This window comes from Phalacrocorax aristotelis, chromosome 5 (genome assembly GCF_949628215.1).
Source record: "Phalacrocorax aristotelis chromosome 5, bGulAri2.1, whole genome shotgun sequence".
Classification (NCBI taxonomy): Eukaryota; Metazoa; Chordata; class Aves; order Suliformes; family Phalacrocoracidae; genus Phalacrocorax; species Phalacrocorax aristotelis.
In genome coordinates, this window is record NC_134280.1 from 4,899,837 (window position 1) to 4,916,294 (window position 16,458).

Sequence of the window (16,458 nt, forward strand, 5' to 3'; positions counted from 1 at the left end):
CTTTCTGGTGAGAGTTTCATCTCCTGTTTTCTTCACAAAGGACAATAAAGGAAAAGGAGGAACGTGCTTCCAGAAAGCACTCAAAGGTACAGATGATCCATCAAGAATTAGCTGAAAGCTCTTGTAAGAGCTAGAAATTTCCCTAACGCTGTTTTGGCACGTGACACCTCTGAATAGCTGGCAGCCCGATATTTTCCTGTTCATATTCAGAACTATTTTCAATGCCAAATATTGCTGATTGACAAATTTGATACTGGAGTTGCCTGTCAGGCTATGAGCCCTTCTCCTGCACCATGCTGCACATGCTCAAACCCCTTTATATCAAGTGTGATGAGAAGGTGCTCAGCGTTTCACAGGACCAATGCATTAGCCTTTCTGTGTGCCCAGGAAGAGCAGAGTAAAACATGAATGTGTACTCTAACTAGGATGCAGTGCCCTCCTGCAGTAAGGAAACATTTGATTTGGAGAGGAAGGGGAAAGGGTCTGGGTAATAGAGACTATAGGAAAAGATGTGCAAGATGAAATGCTGGTGTTAGTACAAAAAGGTTTCTGAGAACCAAACTTGATACAGCAGAATAATGAAATTAAAAGTGTTGGAGTGTTTATGCTCCTTCCTGTGAGTACTGGTAGAACACCTCTGGAATTAATCCTACAGCCCTCCTTATATATACGATCATGTACCTTACCTCCGAATCAGAGCCAGCTATATCAGAATAGCTGATTACACTCAAATTGTGGAGGGGATTTTTTTTTCCCCAGAAATTGGTTCTATAAAAAACTGGCTTATTTTAAGAATTCTGACTTCAGACAAATAATCCAAAATTGGTGCTTGATTGAAGCTAAAGAACCAAACACAATCTATTGCTTGTTCAAAATTGTAGTGAGCTTACTACCCTTCTGTTTGAAGGACCTTCTAAAAATATTCTAGTAGATGTTGATGGTAACTTGAGTGGGTTGGAGGTATATATATATTTGGTATCAGAAGTTTTTAAAAATGAAACTCTCAGTGTTTTTATACTCACAGGGCTTAAAGATCACCTGATTGTGACACATTTGATGTGGAATGTCAAATTGTCTGTCCAAACTTCTTCTAAAAGTTATAGCCATATCTTTCCAGTCTGTAGACATGTTCTACTATGAATACACATGAAATATCTGTATTAGTTTATTCAGCAGTATAATGCTAAGCCTTCTCTTCTTGGTGAAAAGTTTTTTCCTTAATGCATTAGCATGTATAAATGCCTACAAAAAGGTGAAGTTAAAATTTGTGTCTTGAGTCAGCTCTGCCCTAAGTGTCACAGTGGGCTGGGTTTTCTATTCGTGAAGGACTGCAGAACATGAAAGTCCAGCTCTGTGCTGGGGCTGAGATTAGATCTGAATGCAAGGAAAAGTAACAAAGGTCCACAAAATATCTGAAATCTGCAAATACTTCCTGTACTTAACCTACACTTTCGTTGCGTGACTGTAAAGAACAGCAAACCTTTGTTCTTTTCCCTCTCAGTTCCCATTCAGTCAGCTCAGAGACACAGGAGAAAGGTTTTGGGGAGCAAACTCGTTATCAGTCTTCCTTCAGTTTCCATCTGATTCTGTCAACAGTGAGGACATCAAAACCGTGAGCTTACAGCCACTTTTAAACATCAAAATTTTTTGTAAAAATTACTGTATGTATATACACACTTATATATAATATACAAGTGAATATAAACATAGTTTATGAATGTGAAGTTCCTTTAGATCTATAAAGTTTAGCTGATATTAGAGTTGGTAAGAACCTATGCTCTGCTTTTGGATTCAAGAGGGAATTACATCTGCCTTTGGTGGAGTAGGGAAAGAGCAAATGTTAATCTTGGTAAGATCCCAAAATATTCGAGTAGGGAAATTAGACTTCTAGATTGTCGTTCAGGTCCATCCATTTATGAAAACCTATTAGGACATTTCTTGGGTCTGTATTTCAGAAGGTTTTGGTAGTCATCAGTATTTAACAAAAAGAGAAAAAAAGTCTCAGAAATGCCTCTCAGCCGTTGTGCCTTGCCAGGAGGGTGTCGATTTAGCTGCATCAAGGTAGCCTGGTGGTGTAGTGCACAGTTAGGGTCGTTGGCCATCGGTTCAGTGCTTCGTATGTAGAGAGTGGAGAAAGCTATAGCATACATTACTTAGAGCTGGAAATAATGGCAAGAAAAATGGTTCCTGACTTCTCACAGCTCAGCTTGTGGTAATTTGAATCTGAAATAAATTAATAGAGTAATAGTGTTTATGGATCATCAGCTGCAGAGGTATTATTAAAGAACTTGTTTCCCTATTCACGAAGCACACCTGTATGTAAAGCCATGTTATAATTGTTCAGACACACTGAATCAGACTTCTCTGTCTCAAAACAAAATAGAAAATATAAATATATGGAATGTCCCAATCATACTTATTCTTTATTTTTCTGTCTCAGCAAGGTTAGTCTTTTGGAAAACCTTCGTAAAAGCAATCCACTCTTTTCAGTTAAAAGCCATTCATATGGCGACAAACCACTGTTCTTCCACTTATATCTGTATTCATCCATTTAAACTCTAAAGCTTTCCAGCTTACTTCTTGGATTTATAGCCAGCTGGCTGCTGTCTGTAATATGAACATATTCTGACTGTGCATGAGACATTTTGTCTCGTTTAACCCGTAATTGTAACGTTCACTCTAGGCCACAGCTCACCTGCATGTGTTTAGCATTGACTGTGCAAGTTCCCAGAGCCAGGACTTGCCATCTCCTCGCGCATGTTCAATCTGCTGTTATTAGGGAAAAGTTAAGTCAAAACCAAACCAAACCAAAACAAAAAAAGCCCATCAGACCCCAATCCCCAAACCAAAACCCCCCAAAACCCCTCCTGGAACTGCCTTAGATAAAAAGAATATGTTCAAGATGGTGGGCCATAACTGAGCCAGCTCATGTGGGATCGGTGCCCACTTTTTGGCATTTACAGTAAACTTTGGAAAGACTTTGTAACACGACTGTTTTAATAGCAAGTGGGGAGGGGGAGGCAAGGCAGGGAAGGAGGACATATGCGCGCTCTCTTTTTTGTTATGAATGCTAGATTGCTGATTTTTCTGAAGTAGTAGCCTGATAAGTATGATAGTGTGATATGATAAGAAGCCTGATAAGCTGTACCTGTTAGCAGATTTCTGCAGTCTTAGTGTGTCGAAGTGAAATTCTGAAGTTCCTGCCCTAAGTTACTGAATCGTCAATGAGAAGCTTATACTTAAAGAAAGCATGAATATTAAAATTTGTTAGCATACTTTGGCTTTGTAAGAAATACAATACATTATTTTTTCTTTATGCAACGTTGCTGGGTTCTAAGGGAGGCAATAGAACCAATAATTAATAGTAGTAGTCTCGGGTAATGTCATAATAAGCAATGCAACGTATTAAAGCACATTTATTCTTGCCAGCTATCAGGAGGAACCTGTACATATTTTAAAAGCCCATTAGGTTTGTTTACATACTCAGTTGAAGCTGGTATGCTTTGCTTCCAATGGAACTGCCATTGGCAGGGGCTGAACCAGACTTTAGACTTGACTCCGACGGTATTGGATTTCCCGACTGTTGTATGCAGTCAGGAATATATTGTCGCTACTTCAGGGCAGCCAGTCTCTCCAGGATAGCGGGTACAACCCAAAACAGTGTAGCCCCCAGAGATAGGATGTCTGGGGGTTACTGTCATAAAAATGAAAATAATTGACATTATATGTATCAGAAGCAATTTTCCACAATGGAAAAGGTGGTCAAGGAATCAAAACCGTGCCTTCAGGTATATTACCCAACAGAACACCAAAAACATGCTGGGCTTTGAATTGCGCTAACAATCTGGAAAGGATTTTCTGACTGGAGCTATGTTAAGTGTTAATAGTGAAACCTGGGTACTTTTTCCTTTGATCTCTCCTTGAGCTCATATAGAATAATAGGATCAAAATAAAATGCCATTTATATGAACACCTTGTTCTTTTGATCTTGGCACAAAAAATTCTGTCTGCAGCTACAACTTAGCAAACAGTGCATCTGCTCCTTTTAGTTGGACCTGCTAGTTTAGCATAACTTTTAACAAATGGCGTCACAGCCAATTTTTGGTGTAGTTCATGAACTTAGTTGTAATTTTTGCCCTAAGAGTCTTGAACTACATTTTCAGAAGAACCAAGAATAAGGTAAGCGGGACCTGTAAACTGGTGGCTTACGGTCAGTCGTGCATATGTACATTGAACTGCGGTGGCGTACAAATGTTTAAATCATGTATTCAGAATATAGTGTTAGTTGTTCTTTGACTTGGGGAAAACCGTTAAATTAGTGTATTCTGAGTAGGAGAGAACGTATGGTTACATGACCCCAGGAACAGTTAGGGTAATTGTGGTTATCATAGGTGCTACATTTTGGATCCCCACTTTTTCCACCAGGAAGGTGATGCACCCCGTGATGTCTGGGTGGGAACCAAGCCTTTCTCTTCATTGCCCACCTCTTCAGGAAAGACCCTTTAAGTATTACAGCTGGTAGTTACGGATCCCCTTTGCTTTTATGTAGAGATCTACAAGACAGATAATCCACGGATGAACATGAGTACCTTTCAGCTCTTTATTCCCCAGGGTTGATGGTCAGGAGTGTTTCTTTGGAAGTCATTATTGTGAGCACTTAAAGTAAAGCCGCTTCTTCGTGCTCTTTCAAATCTCTTATTAGGATTCTTCTCTACCAAAGGTTTTGACTGCATGGGAACAGCTGAGCTGTGCTTATTGTGATGATTGATGGTCTCTCATTGTGATCCCTGCTTCAGTTGTCGTAACCTCCAAGAGTAGATGAGATGGGCACAAAGCACTGTGCCAAATGAAAGCAAATAAAACCGAAGTCGTGCAGTTCACCGATGTCGTAATTGCTGCTGTCCAGGAAGAGGGGTTAGCGAGTGTGAAGAAACACTAGCTAGGAGAGATCTAGTGGCCAAGCAGCATCTTGGGTGTCGAGTGTCTCTCCCAAGCTTTGTGTCCTACTGTAATTTATATTTAGCTGTTAAGCTTATGAGATGGGAACAGTCAGCTTGTTCTACACCGTATGCAAGGAACACCGCTGTGTAAATGCTGGGTAAGTGTTGCGGCTCTTGCTGAAATGGCTGCAGTTGAGGTTGCCGCACGTGAGCTATCCTCCAGCAAGTTGCAGGCTCAGTCAGACCTCTCTAATCTGTCATGAGGCAGGAGTATTCCTGAGAGCCATAACCGTGGCTATAAACCTATTATAAAGTGGTACAGTATAATTCATTATGTGCAATAAAGACACTTTGTTCTAACCAAGCTAGTCTGAGCACCAAAAGCAGCGTGGACGTATTTGTGTGGTACTGCACAAGGATTCATACACCCTGCTGAGATCAGGTCTCTGTGCTAATGCAGCCACTCTGCCTGCAGTCCTTCTGCTAATTAGTACAGAGCCGCTGTAAGAAAGTTTGAAGCTGTAATTGTCTAAACGGTGGGTTCTGTCCAACTCTTAGTTTTAGCAGAATATGTGGCCCCGTTCATCTTTCTCCAGTTCTCGTTTCGTATGTCTGTACAGTGTCAGTGGTCCCTTCTGCATCTGTTAAAGGAGGGATGCGGGACTCTTCGTACAAGGAGTTAAAGAGCTACAAAGATTCATAGTTTTTCTCCTTAAAATAAAAATGTGATCGCCCTAGTTCTGTGGTTAGCTTGAAACAAATAGGCTCTGTCATGAAGTCAGTGGGGTACAAGTTAATACAAGGTAGTAAAGGAATAATAATAAAGTAAAACAGCAAAGTCCACCGTCTTTTATGACAAAATCAGTGTGGTCCTGTTGCAGTCTAAGGCCCTGCTGCAAATAGTATTTTCTGATGCCTGGATAAGTCCAATTTACATATATACAAAGTGTATGAATAAAGCTATAAAAGTATGCTTAGTATTTTACTTTTTTTTTTTCCTTGAAAGTAATTTGCTATTGTTCAAGCTTTCAGCTTTCACTGGTTTTGTTTCCAAAACCCCAAAAGGAAGAGAAAATAACAAAAGTCCATAAAGGCAAAAGGGATATGTTCTCATTTCAGTTCACAGAATTTCCTGCCTTTAAACAATACAAATATATGCCCTTAGGTTTCTAACGTGCTGGAAGGATACCGAATCCTTGAAACAGATCAAATTAAAACCAAGTCCACTATAGCAACAGCAAGTTTTACCAGCATGTCTGATAGATCTCAACAAGAATTCACTGGGTTTTAACCATGTTGCCAAGCCTTACAAAATCCTAAACTGCTGACTCCATCAATGAATAAATGTGCAAAACCAGCAGGCAAATTCTAGGCTGAATTGGGCACAAATAAATCTGATGCTTAATAATTGTTCCCTACTCATTACAGACCCTATTTTCTTATTAGAACTTTGAAATGTATCCACAGGCAGAACGGGCATGGACGTTCGCTACGTAAAACCCTTTAAAGTACCTGACATCCCTTAATTACAGTTACACATTCACAGACTGAACGTTGCTCCGGGCACTCGGGGTCAAAGGACGTGAGGAGCATGGGGGCAGCTGGCGGTAGTTGTCACCAGGTTGGGGAACCAGTGTCCTGAGAAGTAGTGGCTTGGACTTAGGAGGAGGGAAGAACTGAAGAAACGTCTCCTTGGTATAATTAAGAGGGACCTTGAGGTGCTGGAGCGTGTCCAGAGAAGGGCAACGAAGCTGGGGCAGGGTCTGGAGCACAAGTGTGCTGGTGGGTGGCTGAGGGGGCTGGGGGGGTTTAGCCTGGAGAAGAGGGGGCTGAGGGGAGCCCTTCTCGCTCTCTGCAGCTGCCTGACAGGAGGCTGTAGTGAGGTGGGGGTTGGTCTCTTCTCCCAAGTAACAAGTGATAGGACAAGAGGCAATGGCCTCAAGCTGCGTCAGGAGAGGTTTAGATTGGATGTTAGAAAAAATTTCTTCACTGCAAGAGTGGTCAGGCCCTGGCACAGGCTGCCCAGAGAGGTGGGGGAGTCACCGTCCCTGGGGGTGGTCAAAAACCATGTAGATGTGGCACTTCAGGACATGGTTTAGGAGGCCTGGGGGTGTTGAGTTGGTGGTTGGACTTGATGATCCCAGAGGTCTTAATGATTCTATGATTCTATGATGAAATGCTTTGATTTTGTTATTTGTCTTTAAATTCTCATGTGCTGGCTGTTCTTTCACCTTTTTGACCTATTTCAATGGAAACCTCAAGGTACCACACTGAGAGTGCTGCTTTCCATTATCGTTTGGGGGTGTATCTATAGGAACAGTGTTCAGAGTTGTAGAAGCAAGGCAATGGGCTGAACAGTCATGGTCAAGCTCTTTGCATCTCCAAGGTTTCTGATCTTTTTATCTTTTTTTTTATAATACATTTAGTGCAGTAGTGGTCAAGATGACCACGTCCTGCTACAGAGTGGGTGTTAGCTCAAGCTGTTTGCATGTCTCTGTCTCCTTATGGGGTAGGCACCATCCTTCCTGCCATCCTCAGACAGAAACGTCACCATGCAGGTGGCTGCCAGCTCATAGCCTATAAGGGTAACAGTGCTGTTTGTATTGATACTGTTTTCTCCTTTTTCCAACAAAAAAAATGCATATTCCCGTCTTGGTTTGCAGTCTTTGATATCATAGGTAGCTCAATGACAGGCCACGACCATTTTCCAGGAATTTGGCAGTGCAGGCTCCCCAAGGAGCCCCCGTGATGTGCTAGCATGGCTTTTGGGTGCCTGGATGCTGAAGAGCAGATACTCAGCAGTCTTAAACCAGCATCACTGTCATCCTGATTTACACCAGAAAAAGGGAGTTCAAGGTTTTGGTTTATTTTTCCCTCTAACGACACTGCTACTATTAGGGATAATGTTTTTAGAACTTTCTGACAAAAACTTGATCCTTACAGGGCAGAGCGCTACTGCCATTCGAGTTCTAGCGATGGAGAGAGACTTTTGGTGTTTGGACAACGAGATACTGACCTACAGGCAAAACTGGGATTAAAATTCCAAGTGTCCTCTAAACCACGCTGCCTGGCTGAGATACGAATGCGTACACTCTTAAACATCAGTTGTAGTGCAAAAAAAGTGCAAATAAATCTAGTGGAGTAACACATTTTCGAATGGAGGTCAGAGTCCCTGAACTACCCCATGGGCCTCAGGGCCAGAGGCGGTTGACGTGGCCGTACAGTCTGAATGCCCTGTGGCTGAGATAACTCTACAATAGACTGTGCTTTTCTTATTACTTGGGTGTTGTATTGATGACGAACTGTGCTTTAGATTCTTGAGTGCATTCAATTATTATTTTTAATTAATTTCTCCAGCTTTTTCAGGAAAGCTTTCTTCAGTTAAACCTTCCAGTGAAAGTAGGCTTCATCGCTTACTTATTTCTTGGAGTACCTGGGAAAGTGTTAAATAATTAAGGTGAAATATGCGTTTTCCCGAGAAACACACAGAAGTTTGCATTTGCGCAGCCGAGTGAATTATCAAAAACAGATGTCAGCAAGTGGAACATTTTACATAAATTTATTAAAATCATTATTTACCTGTAAGTTATAAGAAGGGCTTAGTTGCACTAGTCTGTTGCCAATATGTACTGCCAATAATCTGCCAAAAAGCAGCTTGCTGGCAAAATCACTGAAATGGTTAGCTTATGCTTGCACAGAACATTACAACCCCGAGTCAAATGAAAACCTACTATAAACGAACTCTTTGATGGTGGATTCGCTGGAATATGTTACTGATATATGGTATACAGTTTATATGGCTTATGTATACTGTGCAAGAAATATGGATATCTATTAGGGGTAACGTGATACGTAATCGGTTAGGACAGTTACTGTTTTCAGTATTTGCTATGAATAAGATCACACGGCGACTGTTCAGTTTTTAAAATACAGACTTACTCACGTGCAGCCCAAAGCACTAGCATGCTATTTGTTCAATTAATACAGGAAGGCTATTGAAAATGTAAAATATCTGACATCTATACAGAGTAATTTTAAAGGCAACTTTTCTCTAGGAACAATTCATACATTACATAAACTTATATTTTTTTCATCCAAGTATCATTTCGAGAATAGCAAGCTTAAATATTGGAGGCCATAGGGAAACATAATATTACGATAATGTTCTTTGGTGCGGTTTGGAAGGTTTTAGGAAACATTTGGAAGTATTTTTCTCATAAAGTCACTTAACTATTGAAGTGTTATGATAGCACTCCCTTCTGCATTGCGTATGTTACAAAACAGCCTGTTTAAAGGGGACATCCATCCTGTATATCCTGATTAGAAGTATTTCCACAAAACAGGAAATTATATGTTACAGGATCCTGGTATTAGTTTTAATTGGGGGGGGGGGGGGGGGGGGGAAGAAAAGGGAAATAAAACGCAAGATGATTTAAGGTGTGATATCAGTTTTCAAACACCCATTTCCAGTTCAGTTTCGCAAGAAGAGATACTGGATTGTTTGCAGCTATGTGTGAAATTTGCATTTTCTAAATAAGCACTCGAGAGCTGAGCTGGTTTTTTTGCATTTAAGTAAACACTAATAAACATGACCAATCCTTTAGGTTCCTCAAGAACCTTAAAAACCTTGCAATTCTCAGAAGCCAAACTTTTTTCCCCTTAGTGTAATTCATTCTTTTGAACTTCTGCAGAAGCAGAACTTAAGTCAACAATTTCTGAGTTTCTGGCAGTTGTTATCAAGGTGACTCTTAGGGCTCCAAAAGTATATCTGTTACCTTGCAGTGTTGGTGTTGCAGATCTGCACAGTCACGATGTTTAATTATAGAGAAAAATTACTTTCTTTTTTTCTGAACTATCAATTAATTCATGTTTTCATATCTTCCGCAAAATAATGCATAAGTTATTTTCATCTGTGCTATAAAATATGTATTGTAGTTCATTACTACCTTTCTAAGGAGTTTTTAAATTTTCACCATTTCATTTGTTGAGAGTGATGTTCTCAGAAATTACAACTGCACAGATTCTTACGTTCAGTGTTAAAGGATTTCAGGGAATTGAAGATGTGAATTCAGAAATAATATATTTAGGGTCAAACTCTGTCTCTCTCGAAGTCAGAGAGCTTTGCCTTTGACTTCAGTGCGTCCAGAGTCTCCCTTCCAGTATTAAAATGCAGAGTAATCGCTATTTGATATTTTTTTTTTTGCCTGACCTAAACCGCTAAAGATGGTGTTGAAGTCATTTGTCAGGAGTAAATATGTAACAAAATGGAATAATCCCACAAGTACTGGATTAGGCTAGAGGCGCATTTGGCTGAAATGATGTCCGACAAGAGCAGCAGCACAGAGGACTCAAAACCAGGAAAGCTTAGACTTTCAGGGATATATTTGTTTTGGAGTCGTTTCACCTGCCTTTGCTCCTGTTTTGCATAGTTTCACAGCATGATGTGTTTTGGAAGGTGGTACCTTTCCAGTTGTTTTGGGGAATAAGCATTGAAGAATGCTTTAGTTAAAATCCCGGTCGTCTAGGATGTAGGCTTTACGGTGCATCTTGAGCAGTAATCTTGATGTTAGAAATTCAAATGAAATTTTGATGGGAAAGTTAAGAGATTGGTTTGACCCTCCTCCCTATATTGAGGTACAGATATGGCATTTTAGAGAATAAACTGAGCGTCATCCAAACAGAGTGAAACTAGATTGGAAAGAGAAGTGTAAATGCTAAGTAGAAGTGGGAGGTTTTGGCAGTATCAAATATAAATACTAGATATTGAGGGATTTTGCTCAGAAATTATTTGGAAAAATAGGTGGAAGTTAGGGTTCGAGGAATCTGAGAATTAGCCTGTTTCTTTACTCTTGAAATCTCTCCTCTCCTGCCTGTCCCATCTTCCTTCCCCACTCCAACAAACCAAGTCACTACTTGAGTCAAAACCGGCTGCCCGCGGTCGGTCTGGATCCAGCCGCTCTTCTCCGGGAGCATCTCTGGGTCCTGCCTTGCTAATCAGGCACACCGCTGGAGCGGGAAGGGGTGTTGCATTCAGCTAATTTGTTGCCAAACCAGCTGTATTTGTCAGAAGGAAGTCATCTTCATCCTTGGTGATAGTTAAATCTTGACTAAGGAGGCTCTGAGCAACTTGGTCCAGCTGGGCAGGCTTTGAGCAGAAGGTCAGAGCAAAAACCTTCCAGCTCAGTGATTCCCTGAGTCTATTCTGTATTTCTCCTGTGTCATGGGAGAGAGAAGATAGTGGAAGATAATGACGCTAGGAAATTATCACATCTCAGTATTTCCATACTTCTGTATCTTGCAGTTCGCAAACAGGGATATCTGTGTAAATCCTACTTATTCTACCCAGGAAAATATACGTTCTACTGTGGGAAGACAAGCTCAGCCGCAGATCTTGTATTTTCTTTTGCCATGCCCTTCCCAGTGCTTAATCTTGGCTCTGTTCAGTTTTCGTTCTGTTCTCTCTCTTTGCTCCTAATCCTTGTCCATACTTATAAGCCCCTAATATTTATATGGCATTATCTGTGTTAGAGATTACTGCTGACAAGTAATCTCTTCCCTCTTCTGAATAAGGAATTACAACCATTGCTAAAGATCAGAAAGTGAAATTAGATCCCCGAAAGTATGTGACAACTTCAATAAACCCTAATATCAAATTCCCTAAATATTGGGAATCTTCTTTTGAGCTTTTAGGTTTGAACTGTAGCACAGCTTTGGGACACCTGACCACACTCAGCATCTCTTTTTTGCTGTCGAGCAAAATGTGACAATAGTTGCAGTGGAAAATATCAAGAAAAAAATCACTGCACTGAGGCTAGCCTCCCAGTTTTGTCATTCCTTGCAATCTTTCCAGAAGTAGGTAAATATAAATGTACCAATTTTACTGCTATCAAGTGATTTGTTACATTAAATATAAAAATGTAAATGTATAAATTTATATATAAATACAAAAAACAAGTATAAGCTAATGTACTTGCTGTCTGTTCCAATTTGGCCTCCAAAGAACTGCTGTCATGACTTTTTTTTTTCCTTAGAACAGAGTGAGCAAAATTCTGACTTTTTTCAAAGAGACATCCGTGCAGCTTTGGTATTGGTACAGCGCTTGGCCAGTCATACATGTGCATGGTTGTGTAGTTTTGCAGTCACTTGTAGTAACTGTAATTACTACCCATAGTAATGCTGTAAAAGTTCAGCATGGGAAGCGGATAAATTCAGGGAAGCAGAAGGAAAGAAAGAAAGTGCAAAAGTGGGATTTCCCAGTTATTGCAAATGACAAAACTGACTCTCCCTCACAACAGTTATAAGCCAAATGGACTCCAGATATTAGAATCACAGAAGCTCTGCACGGACCTCGGTGGTGTTTTTAGGTCACATAAATGATACTAAAAATATTACAGTTAGCAATGAGGCATTTGTGATCCTGTTTAAAGAAAGACAAAGGAAATTCTCAGACAATGAGTTTGTTAAATTGTGAGTTATGCCGTGACGGTGCATCGGTGACAAAGGAAACGCAGCAGCTCTGAAACGTGTGTGCTCCAGCTCCGAAGCCTGGGCAAGGTTTCTAATCTATCTGATCATGACTATCTTTAAAAATAAAACTGCTTAATGGTAATAAGTAATTTTAAGAAATCCATGGCATACTCCGAACTATCTTTAACTTTGCTTCCAAATGTAATTGCAATTACAGAAGGGCCAGTTTCTATGAACTCAAATTCTTTTGTTTTTTTTAGCTTATATCCGACACAAATGATCCTTGCTCATCAGGGACAACTATTCAAACCAGTACGCAACGCACAGAACTTGCCCATGCAATTTGATCTAACCTAAACCAGCACTCCAGTTAGTCTTTCTAATGTGGTTTCTGTTCATCGAGCGGTGACATCGTGGCCCTCCTATCCTGGTTTTTTTTTGTTGTTGTTCTTAATAAAATGGTGCACAAAGTGACTCTTGGTGCCATGAGGAAGAAACCCATCCCCATAAGTAATTTTTCATTAGGGCAAATAAAACACTGTGAATAAACACATACAATGTAACATGGCAGCATGGTGTGAAAGAGCTGGGGAAAACACACATGACTGCTTCAAGGAAAAGCTCATGGATTTCTTTAGAGTGGGGTTTCATGGAATAGATTGAAAGAAAATATATAATATATAGATTGGGGACTTTAAAAAGAATCCGTTATTCAAAATGGCAAATATTTAAATTGAAACTCTGACTTCTAGTATATGGAATTTTTATTATATATGAACTTAGTTTAATTTTTAACCCATCTTTTTAACTGAACATCTATACCCGGTAGGCAGAAAAGGAAAGTTTTCAAGGCTTACTCTGTTTAAAGTCTTCATAAAGTTTTAAAATTGACTGTTAAATGTGTCAGAGATCCTGAAAAATCTGAATAAATAAAAATAAATTTGAAAGTTTTGAAAACAAGTCATGGTACTAAAATTAGATATCTAAGTCTCTCGTTGTTCTGAACTTTCAGTGTTTAAATATATGTGAGTTATGCATGAAAGTAAAACATTTTCCATGGGTTTTAAAATATAAGAGACAGTACCTTGTGGAATCTGTTGAAAGTGTTAATATTTGTATGCTTTGGTGATAATTTTTTCTGGAAAGTTTCACGTGTACAAGATTTCACTACCACAAGTTAATAACAACAATAAAATCCTTCTCCCATATTAAAAATAGAATGCTATGGCATTTTTCTTATGTGAGTAGTGTGTGTTGTAACCAAGGTTGAGAAAAATAGTGCTTCCTTCTCAATAACAAAACCCTACTTATCTGCTGCGATAGCTCTCTAGCTTGTTTTTTAGGATCATAGGGAGGTTAAGGTTGGAAGGGACCTTTAGAGGCCATCCAGCCCAACCCCCCTGCAGGGAGCAGGGACATCCCCAACTAGATCAGGTTGCTCAGAGCCCCGTCCAGCCTGGCCTTGAATGATTCCAGGGATGGGGCATCAGCCACCTCTCTGGGCAACTGGGCCAGCGTTTCACCACCCTCAGTGTAAACAATTTCTTCCTTATATCCAGTCTTTTAAGCCTATGTCTGTTGCTGCCCCAGCTCTGCTATTCCATAAGCAGCCTCTCTGAGGTTGTATCTTCTGCCGTTTAGACAAGGATTTAAAACAACTCTGATGATCGTTGTGGGACTAGGTACTGCCTCCAAATAAAACAGGGGAGCGCTTGATTTTCCCCCAGGTTATAGACTTCTGGATGGTGATGTGGAAGTCCTGCAAGCTCTTGATGTTTATAAATGACTGAGGTCTGGGCAGGTGCTGGATGGAGAGATGGCTCTGTCTGGAAGGTGGCAGAAACGAAGAATTAATGTGAGTCTGGAAGAGGGAAAACAGAATAGCTGGAGCAAAATGTTCTGGAGAAAACGTAAACACAAAAAATGTGCTAACTAGACATTGTCTTTCTCCAGCACGCTTTTGGGAAATGCACGTGAGCAGGTTTAGAAGATTTCGTGGTGTTATTAGTTTATTTTCAGGTCATTTATTTAAGTGTCATAAAGAACATTAGCTAGTGGTTAGGGACTACAATATCCATTATATTATTCCAATCATGTGGACAAGTTTATACTACATATGATTTACAATCGTCTTTCCACAGTTAAAATTGTTATATTCAGGTACAAGGTTTTATACATGGTTGAATTTAGCAAAATCCAAGTGGCTGAGCACAGAGACGTCTTCCAATCAAAGCCCCAAAAATTAATGCTTTTACACGAACACTGTGGGTTGCAGCGAGAGCAGTTTATGGCTCTCTGCCTACATCCTTTATCATGTCTCCACTGTTGTTAGTAAAATATACAGAACTACTTTATGCCAAAACAATGGAAGTTAATGCAGATAACTTGTTCCAAAGTGAACCATCAAATAAATCTTTTTTTTTTTTAAAACTGTTAAGTGAAATAGTGTTCTAAAACTTTTAAAAAAATTGTCAAGATGATGAATACTGTGTGTGTAATACAAGTAAGTACCACGGAATTGATTGCACACACATGTCTTAAATAAAGGATATTAAATAGTTTATTCCAGAGAGAGATCGGTGAAGTTTTATATAATATTATTAGAAATTCTGCAATGACGGATCGCATTTATTAGCGCTGAAGACTAAGAAGAAAACCTCTTCAGAAATAGAAATGGTGCATTGAGTGGATGATTGGCAGGGAGATTAAAGACAGGCAGGGGGATACAGCCTGCCTAGGTAGTCCGACCTCTCGCGTGTCAAGCAGTTCTTCTTAATGGCAATGATTTTTCAAAGTCTGCTAGTTACATTTGATTTGGTAAATCAGTCCTCTCAATTCAGTCACAGACTTGGTGGTTTAGAGCAAATCCCCTAACCTTCAGCTTTTCCCATGCGTAAATATATAACAGTATATTCTCGTGGGTATGTGTCCTTACTTTCAGAGGAGCCACCACCAGCCAGTTTTGGGTCTATAATTCAGCTTAGACTGTCAAAACGCCGACTTAACTGTTAAGAACGTATATGTGTGGAATTCAGCCACACTGAATTTATACTTTTATGCTCTGAGAATCTGAGGGTGGCTAAGTCGTTGAGATAGGAATGGTTTAACCTAGGCTCATTTGGGATCCAGTCTTGTTTATAACGTAGGTAATGGATTTGGATGAGGCTGTTGAATATCACTGAACTTTTTCTGGTGACTGCGAGCAGTGGAAAAAAGGTAGATCTTGTAGGTGATTTGGTCAGTGGCTTGAAAATGTAGATAAATGTGAAAATAATATACCAAGGGACGGCAAGCCAAATCAAAGAATACACATTACATGGAGTAGTTACGCAGTGTACTGACTTAGGAAAGGAGATTTAGGGGTTTGAAGAAAAATCCTCAAAGCAATTAGTCAAGAGTACAGCTGCAGTTAAGCTCACATAGTGTGTGAGTGTGTGTGCTTGTATTTTGGTAGTATTTTGAAGAAAAAAAGGTCTTTCTGCATTTAAGGTGCTCTGTTACAGGGTAAAGTGAACGATTGCGGCATATAGGAATATTTGTATTAACAAAGGGGGAAGGGAGCGGTTTGTTCGCAGCCCAGACAAGCTGTGATGGAGTAAAACTCTGAAGAACTGTGGAGGAGGTTTATAAAGTGGAGCAAGCATTGGCTTTAGTAAACAGGCTGTAGTGAGTAAACGGTTGGAAATGAAAAGGAAACAGAAAATTTAAATGTCTCTACTTATCTGGGAGAGCCATAATCACACTGAAAGGCATGTAAGTAAATAATAATTGGGTAAATTAACTTGAGGCACAGGCAGGCGTTTAGAGTGAGGATCCCATGGTAGCCGTGCACGTGGTCCTCTTTGCGTTAATTTAGAAGAGTCATATTTGAATGAAGGAGCTTCACTCGAGTGTTTCCTGGGCAAGGACTGTAATTCATCACTACTTTAAATCAAATAGTAAAACTAGATCGGCATAAAATGTTACATTTCATATAGTAGAAAAATGGGTTCAGTGGCCTCAGTGTAACTTCAGCTGCATCCCGCTGTTGGGAAGGGTCTTCCGCAAAGTA

At 40.0% G+C, this 16,458-nt stretch overlaps 1 protein-coding gene across 18 annotated transcripts in view; it reads left to right on the forward strand.

Moving 5' to 3' along the window:
* Window positions 1–16,458, forward strand: part of QTMAN (queuosine-tRNA mannosyltransferase) — a 186,222-nt gene that overhangs the window by 132,174 nt on the left and 37,590 nt on the right. For 6 of the 18 annotated variants that reach the window (XR_012660581.1, XR_012660580.1, XM_075092800.1 and 3 more), the window contains exon 7: window positions 1,502–1,612. The exons of the other annotated variants lie outside the window; for them this stretch is intronic. Coding sequence is in view for 4 of the 6 variants with exons in the window: in XM_075092800.1 (XP_074948901.1) it covers window positions 1,502–1,612 (111 nt within the window). In the remaining 2 variants the exon portion in view is untranslated. The remainder of the gene's footprint in view (window positions 1–1,501; window positions 1,613–16,458) is intronic. 18 annotated transcript variants of the gene reach the window in all.